Source organism: Pituophis catenifer, unplaced genomic scaffold (assembly GCF_029215685.1).
Source record: "Pituophis catenifer annectens isolate HBS135680 unplaced genomic scaffold, rPitCat1.0.hap2 SCAF_3, whole genome shotgun sequence".
Classification (NCBI taxonomy): domain Eukaryota; kingdom Metazoa; phylum Chordata; class Lepidosauria; order Squamata; family Colubridae; genus Pituophis; species Pituophis catenifer.
Window position 1 is genome coordinate 151,122,421 of NW_027256883.1, and position 25,024 is coordinate 151,147,444.

Below are 25,024 nucleotides of genomic sequence, written 5' to 3' on the forward strand. Positions count from 1 at the left end.
CATGTTTTACATAATAATAAAGTTAGTCCTTGGCAAATGTTCCTGGACAGGATTTTTCCATCTCCTAGATATTATCTTTCTTATCTCTGATCATGATGGTACCTGGAAGCAATATAACCTTATCATTTGAGCATGCTTGTGTAAGGAAAAGTGTTCTCTTTGACACCTATATTACAAGTTGTTTTATGTTTTTAAAAGTGTCTGCCACCATACACTTGAAGGGATCCCAGAGGTAGAATCTTTCAAAATTAGCTTTTGTAATACTAACTTTTCTCTGTGTAAATGTAGGATGCATTTTTAAAACATGGAGCCTACTTAATTTAACTTCATTAATTAAATGCAATTAACATAATTACTTCCTACAAATTTGACATTAAATTAAAATTGTAATTCAGTTGCAACTTTTGGAAGGGCTCAGAGCCATTCTTGTGGCTTTTGGAAGCTTGACGTGAACTCCGGGTAGAACAGCCCTCCTATAAAGAAACTGAAAGTCTTAGATTCACATTCTCGCAAAGTGTTGATTGATTGTTGAGAATTGGTTTACTTAAATTTGTTGAAATGCTAAAATTATAACAGAGCACATCATTTCAAGTGATGAAGTGATTGGATTTTTGTTTTGTCCGATCTAAATGTTACATGTTCATTTTAATGTGGGATAAGCCTACTTGTATTAATACTGCTGCCAACTAAATTTGGGATAATAGACAGCATCCCAATCTTAGAAGTTCATGGTGAATTGCATGAGGAGAGACACCTAGATACTATCAAGCAGCAGTTATGTACATGGAAGTGAAAGAGACGCCGAAGTTTAGCACAGACTGAAAAACAATGTACTGTTTTTTTTAAAGTTGGTACAAATATCATTATAAGAATACAAACAGAATAACAGATTTGGAAGGGATCTTGAAGGTCTTCTAGTCCGATCCCCTCGTCACGCAGGAGACCCTATATCATTTCAGACAAATGGTTGTCCAGTCTCTTTTTGAAAGCCTTCAGTGATGGAGCATCTGAAGGCAAGCTGTTCTATTGATTAATTGCTGTTACCCTTAGGAAATTAATTCATTAATCCTTAATTCTAGGTTGCTTCTCTTCTACTTTCCAACCATTGTTTCTTGTCTTGCCTTTTGGTGCTTTGGAAAATAGTTTGATCCCTCTTATCTTTATAGGAGCTCTTCAGATATTGTAACAGTGCTATCATATCCCCCCTGGTCCTTCTTTTCATTAGACTAGGATATCCAGTTCCTGTAATGGTTCTTCGTATGTTTTAGCCTTCAGTCCCCTAATCATCTTTGTTGCTTTTGTCTGCACTCTTTCTATATTTGCAATATCTTTTTTATATCATGGCCACCAAAATATTCCAAGTGTAGTCTTACCAAGGCATTATAAAGTGATATTAACATTTCACATGATCTTGATATTATTCCTCTGTTAATGCAGCCTAGGGCTGCGTTGGCTTTTTTGGCAGTGGCGGCACACTGCTGGCTCATATTTAAGTAACTGTCCACTAGGACTCCAAGATCTCTCTTGCACTTACTACTATTGAGCTATTATATTAGCTGAACACATTAGCAGCCAAGAATGGATTTGGGGAAAGGGAGGAGATTGTCAATAGATTGGATTAGGTTGGCGTTAGTAAAACCAAGTAAGAAAGGCAAGGACACTCTTAAGCCAAGAAAACAAATGTAGGGTTTCTTTATATAATTCTAGGAAAATGGAAATATAAATGCCAAGTGACCTCTAGCCTTTCAGGTGTAATGTACAATGCTGAAACTCATGTGAAACAGCTGTTTTCTGCATTTCCCTCCAAAGATCGAGGTTTGGCATGTTTAGTGTTTGGGAGAAAAAGCTTTCTTTGAATTTGTGCCAAACTGGGCATATTACCAGCATAGTTTATTTTATTTATTTATTCATTTATTCATCAAATTAATATCTCATGAAAAAATGACTCTGAGGAGAGTTGAATAAAAACCATAAAACAGTATTATATAACAAACAATTATGATCCAAAATTGTGATTATGCAGTCAGAGAGGACAGCAGATGTCAAAAGAATGGAGCCTCAGTACTTCATTGGGGCCGCTGGGACCCTCCAGGCCTGCTGGCATTACCAGATTTTGAGGGTCTTCCTTTTGGAAAACAGGGATCCAGCCTCACTTCAGGGAGGAGGATGTTTCATAAGATGAGTGCCATGGCAGAAAAGGCCCGTCTCCTGGGTCCCACTAGCAGATGAAGTCCATAGTATATCTGTTCTGCTGGATCTGGTGGGACAGATAATTGGGGAGAGCCGGTCGCTCAAACAACCCATGCCATAATTCACCTAGATGAATCCATAAAGGATTACAGTGGCTCTTTTTTTCTCCTTCTTTCCTCTCGTGTGTCATATAGGCAGAGCAACTTTGCTGAATAAAACTTGTTTGGTTTTGGTTTTTTGTTCTAGCTGCTTTGAGCAGGAAATAAGAAGGCTAATGAAGTAGCATTTTATGCCATTATATTTCTTTTAGCTCTGCTTGAAAGGAGTCTACCACTTTTTTTTTTTAATTTGATTTATATGCCACCCTTCTCCAGAGACTCAGGGCGGCTTACAATGTGTTCAGCAATAGCCTTCATACTTTTGTATATTTATACAAGGTCAGCTTATTGCCCCCACAACTGGGTCCTCAATTTACCTACCTTAGAAAGGATGGAAGGCTGACTCAACCTTGAGCCAGGTGAGATTCGAACCTGCAGTAATTGCAGGCAGCTAGTCTTAATAACAGGGTGCTTTAGACCACTGTACTACCAAGGCTCTTATTCGGCATTTATTTATTTATTTATTTATTTATTTATTTATTTATTTATTTAATTTTTATACCGCCCCCTCTCCCGAAGGACTCGGGGCGGTGAACAGCCAAAATTAAAAACACACAATACAAATATTAAAATACTTTAAAACAAAATTAAATTTATCTTTGGCTTCCCCAATTTAAAACCCCTTACCCATAAAATTCTCCAATTAAAAGATTTTTAACCCAGCCCGGCTTGCTGAAATAAAAAAGTCTTCAGGGCCCGGCGGAAGGTCCGGAAGTCCGGGATCAGTCGTATCCCTGGGGGTAGCTCATTTCATGTAGCATCCTTTCAAATACTTGAAAATTACATTATATGTCTCAGGTTTTTTTCCTATCAAGACTAATATGCCTTGCTTTGTTCACCATTCTTCATTAACTCAGCTTCTAGTTCCCTGCAATTATTTATTTAAATATTCAATTTCCTCACAGACACAACAATCCCGAAATGATTTGATTCCCGTTTTCCATAGCTGTTTATGAAGGAATGCAGCTGTGTAAGCATTCACATCAGTTTGTAATTGATAGCATTGTCTGTGTCACTGAACTAATTTCAGGCTTTTTCATTATTATTATTTAAATAGTTGAACCAGGCTGAGTTCATATGACACACTAAATCAAGAACTCTGATTAACAAGTGTGTGCATCATCATCCTCTCCATGTGTTAATTCTTTCCTCTCTGGAGTTTATTGTGTTAACTAAGAGTTGAAGAACCACCATTTTGCATTTATGAACCAGAAATTTGTAACTAAGGGTAGTTATAATCCTCTGTTTAATAGATACCAATTGTCCTCTAGAAGGGAAACAGGGGCCTAGGGCCCCTTATCAGTATCGCTGTAAGGCAGCAGATTTGGGATATCACGAAAAGGTGGCATTTTTATTTTTATTTTTTTGTAATCATAGTTTTGTTCTCTGCTGTAGATGAAGCATAGAATTCAAGGTGTATCAAATTATTGATGATCTCATGGCACAGAAGTGAACCAGCTTTAGGCAGACAATAGAAGAGATGGACAGTTTCACTGTTTCCTGTGCAGTGACAAGTTACAAATCCAACATACTTTTCCTGAGCAATTAACAGATGGCCTGGTTTACTGAGGCAGAAGAGGGTTTGGCTGCTTTGCCTTGACTTTCCTGTGACGAGGTAGAGGCCGGAGGAAACAGCTGTCTGCTCAATATCAAGCACATGTATGGCTCTTTCCTTTTTCACCCCAATCATTTTTTACCCCGCCAGCTCCTCTTCTATATGCATCAGGCCTGAGCCAGGATACGGAGAAAGCATTTGTCACCATTTGCCCAGCCTTGCAATGACAGGAATGACCAAAGAAAAGGAAACTGAGAAGAGGAATGGTCAGCAATTTTCTAGCCCCCCCTCCCCCGATTTCATGGATACAGAATATGTAATTGTTGTAGGAATAATGTTTTATTCATATATTTATTTGATTTATGTGCCACCCATCTCATCAATGTTTATTGAAGACTGATTATTACTTCCTTCATTGTATGTTTATTTATTTATGCCTTAAATGGTTTTTTCTAGTTCCAGATTGTGACTCTACTCTTGGTCTGCTTTAGCTTCTATAAAATAGAATTATACAGAATTACAATTATAATTCTTTTTAATTCTGAGTGGGAGTGAGACACACGTACAAAACTGGCTGTCTTGCTGTTTCTCCCTCCTGTTGGTAAATGTCTGTACAGCCAAACTACTTCTTGCTTGCCCTGTTTTTCTTCTCTCCCTCTCACCCTGCTCCCAGTCTGAAATTGATACGCAAAATGTCTTGCAGAAGAAGATTTATGAACTCGAGAACTTCTCTCTATTTTTCTAAATGAATCAGTAGAGTAAAATCTGACACTCTTAATTATCTCATTACCAGTGTTGGATATTGGCAGTCTGGTGTCATCCAGATATATGGGGTTACTGTTCCATAACCCTTTATGATAGGGTGGGTTTGATGGAAAAGAGTTTTTGTGTCATTTGGAATAGATTTGTTGTAGTTATTATTGTTCAGCTACATAGAGAATCAGATCTATGACCTGAACCGGAACTTTCATTGATGATCCTTAAGAATTCTGGTCACCTTAAGAATTCTGGGCTGTTGCTTGTATAAGAGCTGAGGTGGCGCAGTGGTTAGGGTGCAGTATTGCAGCTACTTCAGCTGACTGCTAGTTCAGTGGATCAGATCTCACCGGCTCAAAATTGATTCAGCCTTCCATCCTTCTGAGGTGGGTAAAATGAGGACCCAGATTGTTAGGGGGCAATATGCTATTTAGTATACTGTCTTTGGTGTAAGCCGCCCAGAGTCCTCGGAGAGTGAGCGGCATAGAAATATGAATAATAAAAAAATAAAATAAAATATTACAGTGCCCTGCTGCACTATGCACATCAAATTAACTTTTATTTAAAATTTTATTTTATTAAAATAAAATTTAATAAAATGAAATTTAGTTGCTTAACTAACACCCCCCCCCCCCAAGAATCACCCTCAAGCAAAAGCTAAATTTTACATCCAGACGGAAATTCTTTGACTTATCTTCTAAAGTAAAAAAATAAACAGATTCTTTCCGCTTTGGATTTCTAGCATGTTTTGGAGGAACAAGTCAAGAATCTTGATATAAACAGCTTGATGGTAAACTCTTGGCTTGTGAAGCCACTTTAACAGTAGGAGCTTTGAGACAATACACACTGCAGTCTCTTCACTGAAAGTCTGATTTGATCATTTATAAGGCTTTAAAAGTAGGAAAAGCGGAAGGAAAAAGAAAATGATAGCCAGCAGCAAGGTGGATAGATACAATTACAGTAGCAATGACTAGTACACTGTTGGGAAACCTAAAAGAACAGGTTTAGGGGCTGATTGGTATGGAGAAAATCAATCTATGTGGTAGGTAAGATTTAAAAACAATGATGGCATGTAATCAGTTCATCCATCAGTCAATCACATGCAAATCGGTCTCTATGCACATGTTGCTAAGCCAATAAATAGGATACGGTCTCCTGATTTATTACTTGTTATGTAATGTTTTTCAACAAGAAGGTTGTGATGTCCTAGCATTTGAATTTGTCTCGTTGGTATTCAAACATTCTAGTAATAGGTGGAATTGATTGTTTGATTGATTTCCACAACTGAAAAAGAAAAACAATATAAAATTTGTATTTCAACAGCTGAAACGTACTTGAATTCTCTGTAATATAAATATACTGAAATTTGCTAAAATCAACATACAGTTTAGATTCAGACAGTATTACCCATGTAGTTACAAAATTAGGGAGGTCATGAATCTAAATACATTTCCCTTTCCATCTCAGACTATTTTCAGATATTTCTTTAAGTACTGTTGACCCAATAAAAGTTTTTAAAATATCTACTGATTATTTCAAATGACTTTGTATAGCAATTTTTTATGGTCAAAGAACACCTTCCAGAGGAAATGGAAGTCCAATCCAAAATACCTTGTAGATTTATTTTACGTTTTTTGCACTCCGCATACAAAGTGTGAACTTTTCCATGACCTTGGAAGGTCATGTTTGACCTTACATAAACTTTCTGTATGTGTCTGCATAACCTCAAGTCTTCACTAAAGCAAAATACAGTTTAAAAGAGAATCAATGCTATTGCTACCCGGTATCTAATTTAAAGCCACACAAAACCATGAGCAGCAGAACAAAGGCTAAGGAAGCCAAGATGATATCCCTTCCATAATTTACTCATTTATAAAACTTGGGCCAGATGGAATCTAATCTCTCCATCGGTCATTTATACTGCATGACCACCATTCCTCCTGCCACAGATTGATCTGTCATGGAGTTTTCAATATATAATGTGGATATAGCTGAGATTAAATGAAGTCTTGGCAGGCCTTCAGCTGTCTACTGCAAAAAAGCTACAGCAGCATTTGATCTGGAATATAAATAGCAATACCAATAGTACTTAGACTTATATGCTGCTCCATATTGTTATACAGACTCTCTGGGTGCTTACAGTGTTAGCATATTGCCCCCAACAATCTGGGTTCTCATTTTACTGACTTTGGAAAGATGGAAGGCTAAATCAACCTTGAGCCCTGTCAGAATTGAACTCCAAATTGTGGTAAGAGTTCTCCTACAATACTACATTCTAACCACTGCTCCAACAGGGTTCTTACAGTTGTGTACCAGAGGTGGGTTTCAGCAGGTTCTGACCAGTTCTGGAGAACTGGTAGCAGAAATTTTGAGTAGTTCAGAGAACCGGTAGTAAAAATTCTGACGGGCCCCGCCCCCATTTATTCTTTGCCTTCCAAATTCCAGCTGATCGGGAGGAAATGGGGATTTTGCAGTAACCTTCCCCTGGATTGGGGACAGAATGGAGATTTTACAGTATCCTTCTCCTGAAGTGGGGTAGGAATGGAGATTTTACAGTATCCTTCCCCTGCCACGCCCACCATGCCACGCCCACCAAGCCACACCCACAGAACCGGTAGTAAAAAAATTTTGAAACCCACCACTGTTGTGTACATACAGTACAAATATACAATACAGTTGTGTTATAATTTGATTGAAATCTACCTTTTCCAATTGCAAATCTAGAGAAAACAAAATATGCCACAGCATAAAAAAAAATAAATAGAACAATAAAGAGCATTTGGCCTCATTAATTACCTAGTACCAAGGTTCTCTTTAGAAGTTACCAATAGTGAGAGTTGCTTACTCTTTGAAAATATGCCTACACTAACTTCAGTTCATGCTCTAACAACTTTAGGAGGAAACAGAATGCAGATCTATCAGAGTTGTCTAGCACAAGCAACTTGAATGAATGGCAGGATATATATGTATAAATACTGAATAGCATATGGACTAATGAAAGTAAGTAGGCAGGTGTGGTCATGATTATGTAAGTGCTTTGATTTCAATAGAATTTAGTCAGAGCTAACTTTTGTGATTGTTTCTGACTATGAGTTGTTCACAGATCTTTTTCTTACAGGGTTTCTCTGCCACTGAACTCGCTCATGCTCTCTCTAATGGCATTTAGAATATTGTGAGCAAACGTATTTCTCAAAAGCAAAAGAGGAAGTCCAGTTGGTCTTTCATTTGACTTAATTTTCAAGCAAGTTTTAGGATGACAGTGAGAAAGAAAGAACTTACAATCTAACTATGGCTTTTCTTTGTATTACCTCTTTTTCTCAACAAAGTGTAATTCCTCAGTGAAGTAACTATGCTTCAGTGCAATATTTAGATGCAGAAATATTGTAAGACCATTGGAAGTCTCAATTTAACATTTGAATCCATAAAATGAATCATTTATTAAATCTATAATGTGCTTGGTGACTCTTCATTCTGGGAAAACATTGAATGATACTTTGCTGGCATACTGAGGATGGCAGAGCTTGAAGCTAGTCCTGAAAGAAGTTATATAATCTGAACAAAATTGACTCTTCCTGTCTTATTCTATTCCAGTCAATCTTGTATGCCATTTTTTTAATATGTATAGTATAAGTCATTGTCACTTCTTGGATTGTAGCTTCTGATCCTTTATTAACCTCATAGTATTTGATGAGCAATATCAGTCTAATTCTCCCATAAATTAGAAGGTAGAAAAAGTTCTACTTTCAGCAGAAGTGTATAAATAAGTGCACATGTGCATCCATATGACGAAAATTTTGATGACTGGAATATTACTGTACAAGAGAGATTATTCTGCTGTTTGTAGAACCAGGCGCTGTCTGGATCTCTTCCTTTCTGGCCTCAGAATAATATTTTGCAAGAGAAAAAGCACGCCCATTATGTTAGCCTGATAAGATGTTCAACTACTATATTAGAGGAGGATGTTAAAGTTTCCTCTCTGGGATTTTTCATTGTGCGGCTGCCTCTGTGAATAGCTAAACGAAGACTTTTTCACATCCGTAACGATGCTTACCTCATTGGCTATTTCAGGGAAAAGTGGCTGGGAATCTCTCTTAATGCTGCCCTATAAATACTGAACAGTCATCCTGAGTAAGTGTTAATATATTAATGGAGAGGAAAAGATGGTGAAGGAAAGGAAGCAGTGGGGAGAGGAAAGTGAAGAAACATCAGACTAGTCCCTGACTAATAATTGCAGACAACTGACTCTTAAAGAAAATTTATTAATAGCAGAGTTTGGATTATCAGAAGGAATGCAACAGGCTGTGATTTTGTGTGATGATTTAGAAAAGTAAAAGTTGAAATTGGACTATTTCCACATTACCAACCCTTTTCCCAAAAATTGCTTACTTTAGTACACTCTCTGCCTAGGTATTTCCACGCAGCAAATTAGAATAGTAAATTATATTGTGAAGAAAAGCTAATCCAATAGAAGGAGAAAAAAAAATCAAGAATGAAAAGGGAAATTCTTATAGATAAGGGAGCAGTGTTGAATACAGTTGCCAAAAATGTATTTTCTGTATGTTTTGTGTAAGTATCTTGCTTGTTCTCCATTACACAAATTCAGTTCTCTAACATAACCGGGGACACTATAACGTCTGAACAGCTATTTTCGCCTCTTTTAACAACATTCACTTCACATACCTGGAAGAGGTACCAGGCTGGGGAATTTTTTTGCGGTATCATCACTTTATGAATGAGAGACTTGACTGAAGCCAAATGCAGTAGGAGTAAAACTTGTAAGCCCTCATTTTAAATATATTTATTTTTATTGACAGGTCTTTTATGTCTCAGACCTCTTCAAGCAGAAAACCAAAGTGTTGCAGCCTCCTCCCATTCGGAGGGAGATCTTATCACCTGTGGACATCATTGACAGGAACAACCATCACAACATGGTGTAGACATTTGACTTCTTTTTATTTTATTTTTTATTTTTTTATTATTTTGTTTTTTGCAAAATGACTGCTGACAGCAACTACCTGCTGCTCTCAATCTCATCTGACAGTAGAATGTAGGGAGAGATTTTTGCCTGACCGCAAGGTCTTACTCTGTGGCCTTTTTACTCTTTACAACATTTGCATAAAATGGATGTTGTTCAGCCAAGTCAGAGGCAACAATCACAAAACAAGTCAACACATGCAGGAATTTCTAAATGTGCAATTGGCTGAGTGTTCATGTTGTAGTGAATGCTAAATTGTTCATACTGTAATGAACACTAAATAATTGTTAGGAAACTGGCCATCTCTGTTTTCTTTGGTTTTCCATCCTTCCTTTCTTCCTTCCTATGAAGATTTGTAATTTTCTGTTAGGAAAGTGGGACGGGGGTGTAGAGAGACAAACCCTCACTAACTAAATTATAGCACTATGTACAAGAAATAAGCACTGACATCGATTGTGGTCACTTTTTAAGGATAATCTCTTATATATATCTATATATTTTGTGTTCTTTCCATTCCATACTGTGACTTTGGTTTAGATGAAGCATGCCCTGTAAAATATTAGAAAATATTTTTTTTCTTATTGTACATTCCCCTGAACAATAATACCACTTTCTATCTGATGAGACATAAAACAAAATTGACTTGGTAAACAGAACTCAGCTGATTCCCCTGTTTGTAAGATTCATTCAGTATTTGTTCTCGCAAGTGATACATCTCTAAACATTGGAGAATAGATAGGATTAATCAACTATAGGACATTCAAGATATCCAGAATGAAATACCTTTAATAGGTATTGTCCATAATCCTGTTTGGTATCTCTGGCCTGTGTTTACTCAATGGCCCAGTAAATCTTCCTATCCACTACCACTAATGGTGGAACTGTATTTTGAACAGTCCCCACTCATAAAAGATTTTTTGTGTGGACAGTCTTGTTGATGTATGTTAGCACTATGAGGTCTGGGGTTGAAACTCAGAACACTAATCCTCCAGGCGGGTGACGGACTGCTGGGCAGAGCCGTCTTATCCTGATATTCAACTCTTCTTGAATTTCCCATGCCCTGAAGAAAACAGGAGATTTGTAGCTATTCATTACACCCATTTTCTCCATTTCATCGCTGTTGGGGTGAACTGGACCGCAATTCCCGTTATGATTAGCAGAGCTGAATGAAATTGAGGGAGTTGTAGGATATGTATTGAGGGCACCAGGTTGGGTTGCAGCTCTCAAGAAAACCAAGGGCAGGCAAAAGAGATGAATGAGAGCAGAACTAATTTCTGCCCTTTGGGGGGAAATTCTGAAAGACAGATGTTTAAAATTTATTTTAAAAAGTGAACCGAGCAGGCTAACTAAGCAGACTGGCCTTTGCACATCTTTGCCATGCAAAATCCGTCCTATCATTTCAATTCTAGCAAGCTATGTTTTTTTATATATATATATATATAAATATATAAATATTATATAAATAATGTATAAAACATTACAAATTAACTATGTAAAATATTATTTCCAAACAATGTTAGATATATCCACTATGATCATAAACTGTGTTTTGACCTGTGTTTATTTACATGTTGCTGCTTAAAAGGAAAGCATTGGTTTAATTTTTTTTATATAGTCGATTAAAATATTGTAGTTCTTTGTTAGCAATATTTTAATGAAAATAACAACTAAAGGCAATTATATAAAATTGTATTAAATTGTCTGTATTTTTGTAATGTTTCTTTCTCCTTTTTTTGTAAAAAGAAGAATATGCAAGACTTTTTGTAGAGTACAGAATTAAAGTTTGTATTTGCAAAAATATTATTGTATAAAAGTGCTTTATAGAAAGAATAACAATTTCTTGGGAAAATAATCAAGGGCTACATTCCTATTAAGGGCTACATTGTTAGGAGCTGCTGGCCTTGTGCAAGGGGCAGATGTTGATGGTGGAATTGTCAAGCATCAGGAAATTCAGGCAGTTCAAATGAGTATAAAGATTTATTGTAAGCTTAAGCTCTCTACAAGAACCTGATCAACTGAAAGTCAAGGGAAATGAGCGGGATATAAGAGATACATTCAATCTGGACTGGACTTGGATCTCTTGCGGGTGCACAGGGACTCATGACTTATTATGCATTTGACCCCTCCCTCAGGCTCAGCCTGGTCATCTCCTACAGGAATAGAGCAGTAGGACATACTAGGCCCAATGGGACAGGATCTATTCTGTCTCCCTCTGACAGAATAATTCTGCTTTTCTTTCTTAGTTATTGTAATCCACTACTTTATCTCTTCCTTCCTCCCAATCCTGCAGCCAGACAGGAAATGAATAGGAATAGGGATCATTCATGCTTAATTGAGATCTGAATTGAGCAGTTGGGAAATCATTCTGAGGCTCCCATAAAGCTTTAGGGCTGCAGATTCTTCATCCTTGCTTTACATTAATCTTGCATCAGAAAAATACAATTACTGGTTAATTTTTGTTAACCAGTTTAATTTTTGATTTTGTTTAAATCATGGTATCTATGTCTCAATGCTAATGAAAAAGTATGATAAAATTATTGCCTTTTCCAAAACTTTTAACATGTTACTCATGGTATTATCAAGGACACACCTCAGCTTTCAACTTATTTCTTCCTGGAATACCTGCATATTAGTTCATTTTTTGGAAGACAAAAGCTTCATGTCACTCTGTTTCCAGATCAGACTTGCATGTTTTACTTCATGGACAAGCCACCCAAATCCAGTTGCTCTATGCGCAGACAAGCGAAGCAAATCAAAGTGAATTTCATTTACATATCAGTCATTTATTGGAGTTCACATGCAATTATCACTTGGTCAGTGCAGAAAAGGAGGTTTAAAGAAGAGCACTGAGCACCAGACGCTAATCGGTGAAAACTGCCACAAATAATACCAGAAGCTTGATGATTTTCTGTTACCTATTTTACCCAGTTCTCCATTGTGCTGAGGAGAGAGTCCAGGAATGGCTGTTACTCTCTCTTCTGCCTGGAGACTGAGCCTGTCATCTTTTTTGGTGATGCCTCCCTTACCTGGTGACCTCCCAGTTAGGCTCAGTCTTCAGCCAGTAGAGACGTTCAAAAAGAAACGGCTTCACAGCACCATTAATTCCTGGATTCTCTTCAAAAACTATAAGAAAAAGGGGAATCTTTTTAGAGATCACAGAAAAGCAATCAAGGTGGCTATCCGGTCTGTTAGTTAGCCCCCTCTCCAGTTATCTCAGGAGCCGAGGTCCCTGCCATTCCCCCAACGTAGATTTGTGGCAGAATCTGTTTTAAAATTGTAAATTGAAAACTACTTTGAAATTGAAATCTGAAAGAAACATGAAGAGCAGACAATATAGACACCTCCCAATTCCCTAAAGTGATAGAGAATAGTTTAAAAACGAATAATTCAGAGGATCTCAAATGCTATGATGCCATAACCCCCTAAAATGAAAAATGTGTGAAATCCTAACCCAACTTGCATGAAGAAAACTAATTATTTCATAGGGAACAAGACATGGCCAAAAAGAAAAAAACCCTAGATTTACAGTTAAAATTTAATTTATGCAGATAGTCCTCAACATATGACATATTAAGACAGATATTAAGTGAGTGTTGTCTCATTTTACAATTTTTCTTGTCATAGTTGCTAAGTGAATCATTGCAGTTGTTAAATTAGTGACAAGGTTGTTAAGCGAATCTGGCTTCCCCATTGGCTTGGCTTGTCAGAAAGTAGCAAAAGGTGATCGGGACACTGGGACACTGCAACTGACATAAATACATGCCAGTGGCCAAGCTGCTGAATTTTATGCTGCCACAGTCATACATGTGAAAAATTACCAGAAGTCTTTTTTTTCATTGGTGTGGTAATTTCGAATGGTCACTAAACAAATGGCTGTAAGTCAAGGCCCACCTGTATATCTTAGGGCAATGATGGCGAACCTTTTTTCCCTCGGGTGTTGAAAGCGCGTGTGCGTGCCAACACCCATAATGCAATGCCCCCCTGCAGGCCCTGTGCATGCGCACGCGACTTCCCTTGCCCCCCCCCCCCATGCATGCGCGCGTAACCCCCATTTTGGTGCTACCAGGCCTCCCTGAAGCCTCCTGGAACCAAAAATGGGGGGTGGGGGTATGTCCCCCCCATTTTTGTGTTAGCAGGCCTCCATGAAGCCTCTTGAAACTAAAAACAGAGTGGGAGGGCCACAGAACCCCCAGCCCTGTTTTTATACTAGCAGGCCTCCCTGAAGCCTCCTGGAACAAAATATAGGGGTGGAGGGCACGCCGCAACCCCCCCAGTCCCTGCACAAGCATGCGTGAGCCACCCACCCGCGCATGCACGCGCGTTTCCCGGCAGAGACCCGAAAATCAGCTGGCTGGTGGGAGGCGTGCAGGCATGCACAGTGGAGCTGACCTGGGCGTCAGCTCGCATGCCCGCAGAGATGGCTCCACGTGCCACATGTTGCACGTGTGCCATAGGTTCACCATCATGGTCTTCGGGGTTCTCATATTTCACAGAATCCCAGCCATTTGTTTTACACAGTGAAACAAGTGAGGAGCAAATCCTGGAAGGATGTTTGTCGAGATTCACATTTTTCCTATGCAACCAAAGGAGAAGAGCTGTCTAAACTTATTCCACTTTTTGTTTCCACGGCAAAAAAGGGGGCGCAAAGCTCAGAGCATGTTTTGACAGAACTGCCGTGTGATCAGATTTTTAAAAAATATGAATCCCCTCTAAATTGCCCATAACCCTGATCCACAGTTTGAGAAGACCAGATGCAGATGGCTTCATGCTCTAATGCTCAGCTTCCTAAAAGCTTCTCAGTGGCCACTATTTGAAAACCGACACGGGGCTTTTTATAAACCAGCGGGACTCTTTTTAAAGTCTTAGGTACCTTCATTGCCAGTCATCCATACATTCTCTTAATAAAAACGGTAAACCGAGAAAAAGCTGAAACCCATGTTATGAAGTACGGTCTGCCAATAGATTTAGAGGGTTGAATAATCCCATGGATGCTAACTTACATATAAATTTTCAGCATTACAGTATCTATCACCGCAATGGGGTTACACTTATGGAATGAAATAATAAGCAGAAGATTCCATACTGAGCTGTGTGGAAATATCAGGGGCCTAGGCTAGGGCTATACAGAATTGCAGCTGGGTTTTATGGGGAAGGACTGGCCTTGCAGCAGGAATGGGCAGCAATGGCTATAATTCAGCAGAATTTGGAGTATCAATAAAGGAGAATATTTGTAGCTCAGGGTTGAAATGAGAGGTCTTTGGTGCTCTCCGAGACTGCTTGTTTTCTTGCAGACATTTCATTACTCAAATTAGCACTGCTGTTACCTAGTTTAGGTAATGAAATGTCTGCGAGAAAACAGCAAGCTCAGAGAGCACCAAGGACTTCTATAAATATTCTCCTTTATTGATACTCCAACCCCCTCAGATTTGGAGTGGATTTTATTTTTCCGCTGCTGTCCAGACATCTCTTTCATCAGGTACACATAATGCAATTTTTTGCATTACACTATTAGAATTTTATATTGCATTACTGCTAGTGAAACAAGGTGTTGTTGGAGGAACTACTACTATTCGTAGATGTTAGCATTGTTAATAACATTACAGAATAGCCATATTCTTTCTAGTGGAGAAAATGTTTCATATTTGAATATTAATCTCTACTTGTGCCAAATTACTGTCGTCCTGACTTTTAATACATGCATTGTCCATCTTTTCTTCATTGCTTACAATGGACTTCCAGATCTCAAAGCATTACTCAGTTACCTTATGTGGAATCATTTATATGTTCCTATTTATATGCCCAGAGTTAAAATGCTCTAAACATTGTAGCTTAACCTCAAAGAGATGTTCTTTCATTTCCTTGATCATTTCGTTTGCTCTTTTCTGTTTTAATTTTCTTCCTGCTGTCTAAAAACAGAAACTGTGCACCTTATTTTAGTGTGACCACGAAATAGATTTCTGTAAAGAATTGCAATATTAATTTGGCTGTATTTTTATCTTTTCTTTTCTTTTTTTAATAACCCCAACATGGAATTCAGTTGCACACATGAGCTGATCTTTTTAGTGAGCTGGTATTTTTTACTTAGCTATTTGTGAAATGACTACACCTACTTTTCCCATGACGTGAATCCTTGTTGATTTCCCTTTCTATCAATAACCTTGAAAATGTGCCATGTTCTTAAATAAAAGTAAAGAAGTGAGAATGACAACCAAAGCTGGAGGAAATTGAGATGAACTTTAAAGTACTCTGTAAATACCTATCAAGGAAGCTGTCCAAGAATCAGCAGATCCATTTGGAGACAGAGCTTCTGGCTAATGATGGATTATGCCATTATCACTAAAGAGTTTCATAAATTGTTTACTTTTGCAAACAGGATTGTCACATCCTATACATCAGTCGTAGTTGCTTAGGAGTAAAAAAAAAAACAAAAACGCTAGAGACATTGAATGCCCATTTGGACCTGTTTAGCAGAGGCTAACATCTGGCAAAATTCTAAGAGAAGAAAACAATTTTTTTAAAGATAGCTTAAAAATAAAAGACGGACAAAAGGTTAGCTGTAAATAATTCAAAAGGCGAGTTAGTTGTAATATTTTTAAAAATTAGAATAGGATAAATGATGGCCCTAATAATAATAATAATAATAATAATAATAATAATAATAATAATAATAATAATTTATTAAACTTACATGCTTGTTCAACTTCCAATGTCCCCAGGCAGTTTATAATTATTAAAAGCATGTAAAAACAAAGAACAATACAAAAACACAAAAATAGCCCAAGACAAAAGAACAATGGCAAAAACAAAACCCCAAACCGGAGGAGAATAAGGAAAGAGGCAACTTGCGAGCAGCAGGCAAGTGCACGAGCACGCCTGCCCACCACTCACACAAGTAAAGTGTGCGTACACATGTGCTTGCCAGCTGCTTGCATGGCCTGGTTCCAAATGGGCCACAGCCACAGGGGTTGGGGATCCCTGTTTTAAAATACCAATATTTAGGGGCCATTTGAATCTTGGGGGGGAACCCTCATTTCAGAGGGCAGGCACCCCTCCAGAGAAGATGTGCTTCTGGGGTCCAGATAGAGGGCAATGTTTAATTGATGGAACACAGAGCATGCCATCCTTGCCAGGTTCAGCTGAGTAGATACTAAGGGAGGGAGGTGGCCCCTCAAGTAACCATGCCCTATGCCCGTGATGGCAAACCTATGGCACATGTGCCACAGCTGGCACGCATAGCCATATCGGAGGGCATATGAGCTCAGATCAGTTGTGCATGTGCGCCGGCCATCTGATTTTCAGGCCTTCTGGGCCCACCAGAAGTTGGCAAATGGGCCATTTCCGGCCTCCGGGGGGGTGGGGAAGGCCGTTTTCGCCCTCCCCAAGCTCCTAGAAAGGCTCTGGAGTCTAGGGAGAGAGAAAAACAGGCCTATCGGGCTCACCGGGAACGGGGGGAAGCGAGGGGGTCGCGCACGCATGCATGGGAGTGGGGCACATAGAATTATGGGTGTGGGCATGCGTGTGCCCTACCCCCCTTCCCCCCCTGCTCCTGGCACACAATGGCAAAAAGGTTAGCCATCACTGCCCTATGCCATGCCAGTACATGCCTTCTTAAGGCAAGTTTATGACTATAACATAGGGAAAAGCAATCCGGAGTTCTTTAATTGTTTTGATTGTAATTCCAATCAACAGCGAAATCTGACATTAGGAATTCTATTTCTAGCAAATCCTGTTGATGCCAAAGTAACACCTTGGCAATTATAGTATCCATGGTGGTGCAGTGCTTAGAATGCCATATTGCAGGCTAAGTCTGCCAACTGCCAGCAGTTTGATCTTAACCGGCTCAAGATTGACTCAGCCTTCCATCCTTCCGAGGTCGATAAAATGAGGAGCCAGATTGTTGGGGACAATATACTGACTCTGTAAACGACTTAGAGAGGGCTGTAAAGCACTACGAAGCGGTATATAAATCTAACTGCTATTGCTATTATGCAAATCATGCATTGTGAATTTGTGCTCCATTATCTCGTGGAAGTCCATAAGTTACACCATTTGTAAAATTGAAGTCACATGTATATCTTGTCATTTTCCCCACCTTGCTACCCTGCAGATACCTACGAAAAGGTTGTAGATTTCCTCCATTGTACAATTTTACTAAGGCTACAAAGTCTCTCTTGTCTAAAATTGCACCGCCATCAAAAGTTTGACCTGCCCTTTCACCAAGGAATTTACAAATGTGAAACAAGATTCTCCTCTCACTGCAAACCATACTACTATGTGCAAGAATATTAACCCAATGAGAATTCTTGCCACTTGATGCTGTTGCTTAGGGCTTAAATAGCAAACGACATAGCTGTCTTCAAATGGCTTTGGCTGAAAATTATTTTTGTGCAAACAAATAAATATTACAGTAAGTGGGCTCTCTTGCTTCCCAGATCACAGAGAATTTAGCAATCTTATACAGACATATCATTGCTTCATCTCATTTCAAACTGGCTACCTTAATTGGCAGCAGCTTTCTAAACTCTCAGACTGTTAACTTTCCCAGACATACTTAGAGATGCAGACTGAACTGGCTATCTTCTGCATACAAAACATATGGATTGTCATTAAACATTTGTTGCCAACAGCCTGTTTTCCATGCAAGTGGTCTGGTTGTGCAAGAGGTGGGTGAGTGGATAGACCTGAGATGGCGAACCTATGGCACGCTGGCAGACGTAGCCATATCGGAGGGCACACGAGCTCAGATCAGTTGTGCATGTGCGTGCCGGCCAGCTGATTTTCGGGCCTTCTGGGCCCACCAGAAGTTGGCAAATGGGCCATTTCCGGTCTCTGGGGGTGGGGGGGTGGGGAAGGCCATTTTCGCCCTCCCCAAGCTCCTAGAAAGGCTCTGGAGCCTAGGGAGAGAAAAAACAGGCCTATTGGGCCCACCGTGCCATCGCATACCAGGAGTGGGGGGAAGTGAGGGGGTCGCACGTGCATGCGCGGGGGCAGGGCACATAGAATTATGGGTGTAGGCATATGTGTGCGCAACCCCTATTCCCCCCCCCCCCCCGCTCTTGGCACACAATGGCAAAAAGGTTAGCCATCCCTGGGATAGATCAGTACAATGAAATGTCCATGCATCCCTCACCCCACTTCCCAAAATAAGAGGTGGGGGGAAAAGAGGAAAATGTCCATAAAATGACTTTATTTATTAAATTTCTATGCTGCCATCTCCCCTACAAAGTGACTCTGGGCAATTTTCAAATTATTGAACAAATCATTGACTTACTAAAATTGTGTAGCAGATAGTTTTGATAGTTACAATTTGCAAAACAATTCCGTTATAGTTCTTCAGTCCCGATACGTCACGTGATGCCGCCGTGACAACGTGAGTTTGACACCCCTGCTGTAAATTGTACCACACTGTAAATACTGTATTGCAACTCACTAAAGTGGCTCTTGATGTTACAGGTAGTCCCTGACTTACAACAGTTCATTTAGTGACTATTACAATGGCACTGAAAAAAAGTGACCTATGACTGTTTTTCACTCTTACAACTGTTACAGCATCCCCATGATCATATGATCAAAATTCAGATGCTTGGCAACTGAGTCATATTTATGACCCTTTCAGAGTCCTGAGGTCATGGTATCATCTTCTGGCAAGCAAAGTCAGTGAAGAAGCCAGGCTCATTTAACAACCACACTAGTAATTTAACAATTGTAGTTATTCACTTAACAACTGTGGCAAGAAAAGTTATAAAGTGGGTCAAAATTCACTTAATAACTGTCTCACTTAGCAACAGAAATTTTGGAGCCAATTGTGATCGTAAGTTGAAAACGACTTGTATTTGAAAAAGCATCTTTATCAAGATGCTATTCAGAAAAAGTTGCAACAAGATTCCTCAGCAATTTCTTTTAACCCCCACCTCAATTGCTGTTTGGTTGATTTTATGGCCAAATCCTCATTTATCTCATTTAGAATTATTTTCAGGAGCAATCTAACCACAGTGCCACCCTGGCTCTCTACAGAGATACATAAAACTCTAAGTAATAATAATGATGATATCCATTCACTAACTTGGCATATGCGACTCTTGGCAATTCTATTGGCCAGTTCTGTACATGTCTTTCAATCTTGCACTACTTCTTTGAGTTGTTCTATTGTCTGGCTGGTGTCAGCCTAGATGGTGAAAACTCTATTGGCTGCCAACTACCCCATGCCATCAGACTTGGGGAAGGCAACGGGTCATGGAGTCAACACCAAAGGTGATTTTTTTTCAGGTACTCTACATTTACAAGTATTTGCCTTGCATCCATAATATTTTTGTCATTGATCCCTATCTAATACTGCTGTATATTTAAAAGAAGCCTGCAAGCACAGAGTGATTCTAATTCCTCATTGTGCCAAAGAATATAGCAGATTAATTAGAGCAATAAAATTATATTCAGATCCGATTTCCATTAACAAACATTGAGGACATTTGCACTCTGCTGTGGGAAATATTCATTGGTAAGGAATAGACCTTTAAGATACTTAGCATAGTATAATGTATTAAATTTCATTCTTGTTATTAATGTACCTTGAGGATTTTTTTCCTGTAAGGATGTAAATTTCAGCAGTGAAAATAAAGAAAAGGGTAAGTAAGATTGATTAAAAATCAGTATAAACACAGCTGCACATATAATAAAAATGCAACCCCCCTTCCCCCCAAAAAACCCAACCCTCCTCCAAATATCCCAAAGAAACAGCAGTTCAGGAATCTATCAATATTTGCAATGTAGCAGGGATAGATTTTTCTTGGAGCAATCTAAAATGATGTAAAGGATACTTAAATTTTGATTATGTTCTGAGCATTGCATTTTGCATTTATCTTCTAAACATACCTAAAAGTATGTTTAGAAGATAAATCATTTTAGATTAAAAGACCAAAATTCAATATTTATTCTGGAAACATTTGTCAGACCTTGGTTCTTTATTAGTTAAGACAAAATTTCTAATAAACGCTGATGGCATTTCTCCCCATTTCTTTTGCATTATTAACATGACTAGGCAGATACTGTCCTGTTCTGGCCTCCTATCCCTATAAAATTTAGCTTTACAAAATGCACTGTTACCTAACTTCCTTGAAGAATTTTGTATGTCTCGTAAAATACATGGCATTCCAGGAAGTTTGAAATTTATCTAGAGATTCCAGAGATGTGATGTTTTTGTATGCAGAGATCCTTGACTGACAATAAATTGTAGCACAGGTAAATGTAAGAGAGGACTATATATATTGGCATCTTTATTCCAGGACTAAAGAAGTTAGAACTATTCCTAAATGTAAATGCCAATCTGTTAATTATAAAGTGTCTACATGAACAGAGCCACTCTTTGGATTTCTTTCATCCTTTCATGTCCATAAATGTGTACTAATTGTGGCCTAAGGATCAACAACCTTGCTGGGCCTAGAGACAGTGCTTGGTATTTTGTAGGGAGCACAAAATACAGAGGACAAGAATGGAAGCCGACTGTGTTATGCCATATAAAGGTACAGGTTCCCCTCACACATATGTGCTAGTCGTTCCCGACTCTAGGAGGTGGTGCTCATCTCTGATTCAAAGCCGAAGAGCCAGCACTGTCCGAAGATGTCTCCATGGTCATGTGGCCGGCATGACTAAACACCAAAGGTGCACGAAATGTTGTAACCTTCCCACCAAAGGTGGTCCCTATTTTTCTACTTGCATTTTTCATATGCTTTTGAACTGCTAGGTTGGCAGAAGCTGGGACAAGTAACAGGAGCTTTCCCTGTTACGTGGCACTAGGGATTCGAACCGCTAAACTGCCGACCTTTCAAACGACAAGCTCAATGTCTTAGCCACTGAGCCACCACATCCCTTTTTTATGCCATATAGGTTGAGATAAAAGTCATCTTTGAACATTGAAAGGCAATCTCAGACTGTGTTGGCTAATTTTATTTGCCAACATTTGAAAGGATGCTTGACAAAGCTGTCAAGGAACAGTACATCAGTGACAATCCCAGAAGAAGTATCTTCTATAAGTGGCTATACATAGCTTACACAATTCAAGAAAGCCATTGAAATGGCTGCAGAAGCCCTCAAGATGATGCAGTACCTCAGATCTGCAAAGCAAGGGACTCAGCCATATCCCTAAGCAAACTACTTTATGAACTATAGGGTTCATAAAGCCCTATAATTTATGGCTTATGTTACAATTTTTCTCATCCGCTTGCCAATTCTCAACGATCACACTGCTTAAATTTAACAACATATTTGAAGGAGGGTTGGGAGGCATGAATAAGGATTTGGGATCTGCTTGTAGTCCTTAGGGTGCACAGTGTACACCTCTTCTTTAATCTCCAATTTAACAGCTAGTTTTTCAGAAAAATAGAGTGCTTTCAAACAAGTTGTTTATTGTGAAATCACTCTTCCATCTCCCTTAGGATGGATCCTGATGATCTGGAAAACTCTACTATCCTTTCTCCCACCACTTCTCCCTTCTATTTTTTCCTTCAAAGGAAGCTTAATATTGGTCAACATCTTTTGACTATTAAATTTCTATTTTTTCCTACAAAGGAAGCTTAATATTGGTCAACATCTTTTGACTATTAAATCATTCTGCCATTCTCACACAATCATCACCCTTGGTAATTGACCAAGATGTAAAAAAAAAAAAAAAGCAAGGGAATCCACCAATCATAGAAACCCCCTGGCTAGCATCACTATAAAAGTTTGTATCCAGAAAGCAGTTCCTTAAGGCAGCTTCAATTCTAGCTAGTGTCAGCCCAGGAGATTTAAGGCCGCTGTGTGCAGTTGTCCATTGTCTAAGAGCAAGAACCATAAAACTGTTATAAAGTAAGATCTAATCATACGACCTTACTGAGATTACTGAATTTGGAAACATTTGTGGAACATGATAAATGTGCATTATGGAATTACAGATTGTTGCAATGCCTCAATATTAATATCCATCTGTTTGTCTTTAATTGTACACTGCCTAGAACAGCTCTATGAATGAGATAGATGGTCTCTAGTTTGATATATAAATAAAAATATGTCTGTCTGAATGTCTGTCTATCTATCTATCTATCTATCTATCTATCTATCTATCTATCTATCTATCTATCTATAATATATTTTGAGAGCCTCCCTGATTTGGAAGTTCATTTTTGCCATATTAATTGCCTTTTCACATGCCTGGATATATGGAGTAGGCGACTATTCTATAGTCTTCTACCTTCTGTAAACAGATCAGATCAGTCGAAAGGAAACTGGGTGTAGCCTGACTTCAGGAAAACAAAAAAAGCCAATCAAGTTAGGCCTGGGAAGATTTCTTCTTCTGTTTCCATTACTGGGAAATACATACGCAAGGAAGTAATATTTATAACAGTTGAGGAAAGACCATTTCCTGTGGCCATCCAGAAATGGTAGCTATTTTCGGTGACCTGCAGTAAGAGGAAAAATTAGATTTAAAACTCTAGCATAGAATTGATACAGGGAGTTTATAATCTCCAAGTCCAATTGTAACATCTTTTGCAGTAGTGGAGACATGGGGAGTAGGAGATGGTTTGAAAGAAAAAGGCAAGCTTTAGTGAAGTAACCCATGGAAGATTAGCATTCTTGACATACATTTATTTATTTATTTATTTATTTATTTATTTATTTATTTATTTATTTATTTATTTATTTATTTATTTATTTATTTATTTATTTATTTATTTATTTATTTATTTATTTATTTATTTATCAAATCTCTATACCACCTTACTCCTGAAGGACTCAGGGCGGTGAACAGCCAAGATAAAATACAGATAATACAAACATTAAAAGTCCATTAAAATTATTAAATATTTTGGCCGAAAACAAATTTAAAACACCCAATTTATAAAACAAATTAAACGATTTAAAAATTTAAAAGGGAGAGTTAGGCCAAGCCAGCCTGCTGAAATAAAAATGTTTTGAGAGCACGACATCAGCTAGAAGAAATCATCTGTTTGTATGGAATGTAGGGAAGACATCAGGAGCAATCAGTTACTAAGAAAAAGTGCACAGTTTGAGTTTCTGGGATGGAATATGCCCCTTCCTCCCTTTTGCACTAAAGGTGACCTCTTCCTCCAAAAGTTATCATTAAACTGTAAGTATTGATGTACCAGCAGGGAAGATCTATCACAAGAACTTTTGCAATCATTTTAATTAATTTTAAAATTAAGCTTCTAATTTTAATTACATGTACAAATCAAGTTCTTATTCTAACTCAATCCATGTTTTGAAGATTGTCTCTAGATGTGGCTCTCAGCTTGGATATAAGTTGGAATTTATATTTCATGGCATAAGGAAAAGCGAACAATACAGCGGTATGGGTCAAACATCAGTTATCTAGGCCAAAAGAAGAACAAGGATCAACATGTCAATAGGTGCTAACTATGAACCTTTACCACTTAGAAATAGCTGATTCAGTTATAACTCACATTCAGTTATCCTGATGTTTATTTGAATGAATTATTGGTCAGCATTATTGAAGATTGGAAGCCTTCTCTGCACACTTTCCAGGACCTCAACATTTTTTTCGGTCACCATGATACAAAAAAAATATTGAGACCCTGGAAACCATGCAGAGAAGAACAACAAAGATAAGAAAGGGTCTGGACTCTGGAGGCTATATCATGTAATTAATGGTTGAGGGAGCTAGGTATGTCTAGTCTATTGAAGAGAAGGACTGAGGGGCATGATAAGTATCTTCCAATAATTGAGAGGCTATCTTGATTGACTTATTCTCCAAAGCACCAGAGGGCTAGATGAGAAATAATGGGTGGAAGCTTATTAAAGATAGATCCAATCTAGAAGTAAAGAGACATTTTCTGACAGTGAGAACAATTGATCAATGGAGTTGTGGGTAGTCCATCTCTGGAGGTTTTCAAAAATATACTGGACGACCATTTGACTGGGATAGTATAAATCTCCTGCCTTGAGCAGGGAGTTGGTTTAGAAGACTTCTGAGTTCCTTACAGTTCTATGATTCTGTGTTTTAGGTTCTAAGCCCATTTGGGATGGTCAAGAGACTAGAAATTGGGAATCAGAGAGTTTTAATCCTTCCTTGGGCACATAGTCAGCTGAGAGACCTTGGGTCCCTCAATCTCCTGTCTCAAATCTGGGAAACAGAATGGCAAACCATTTCTGAAATATTGGCAAGAAAACTATAGATGTTAGTTCAGGCAATTGTAAGGAGTCAAGGCTGACTCGTGGACACAAATACGTAATTAGGTATATAAAAATGTTGATACAAAGAGCCAGGATTGAATGAAATAGAAATAGAATGAAAAACTGTTTCTTCACCAACACCTCAGGAATTTGGTAATAAATTTTATTAAAAGACATGTGCTTGCATGAGTTGAGCTCACTTTTTAA

The 25,024-nt window shown here is 38.4% G+C and overlaps 1 protein-coding gene across 1 annotated transcript in view; it reads left to right on the top strand.

Annotated features, from left to right (window-relative positions):
* Positions 1–11,215, top strand: part of PLPP3 (phospholipid phosphatase 3) — a 77,904-nt gene extending 66,689 nt beyond the window's left edge. The window contains exon 6 of the mRNA XM_070941301.1: positions 9,474–11,215. Within this exon, the coding sequence (XP_070797402.1) occupies positions 9,474–9,596 (123 nt within the window). The 3' untranslated portion in view covers positions 9,597–11,215. The remainder of the gene's footprint in view (positions 1–9,473) is intronic.
* Positions 11,216–25,024: the final 13,809 nt, after the last annotated feature.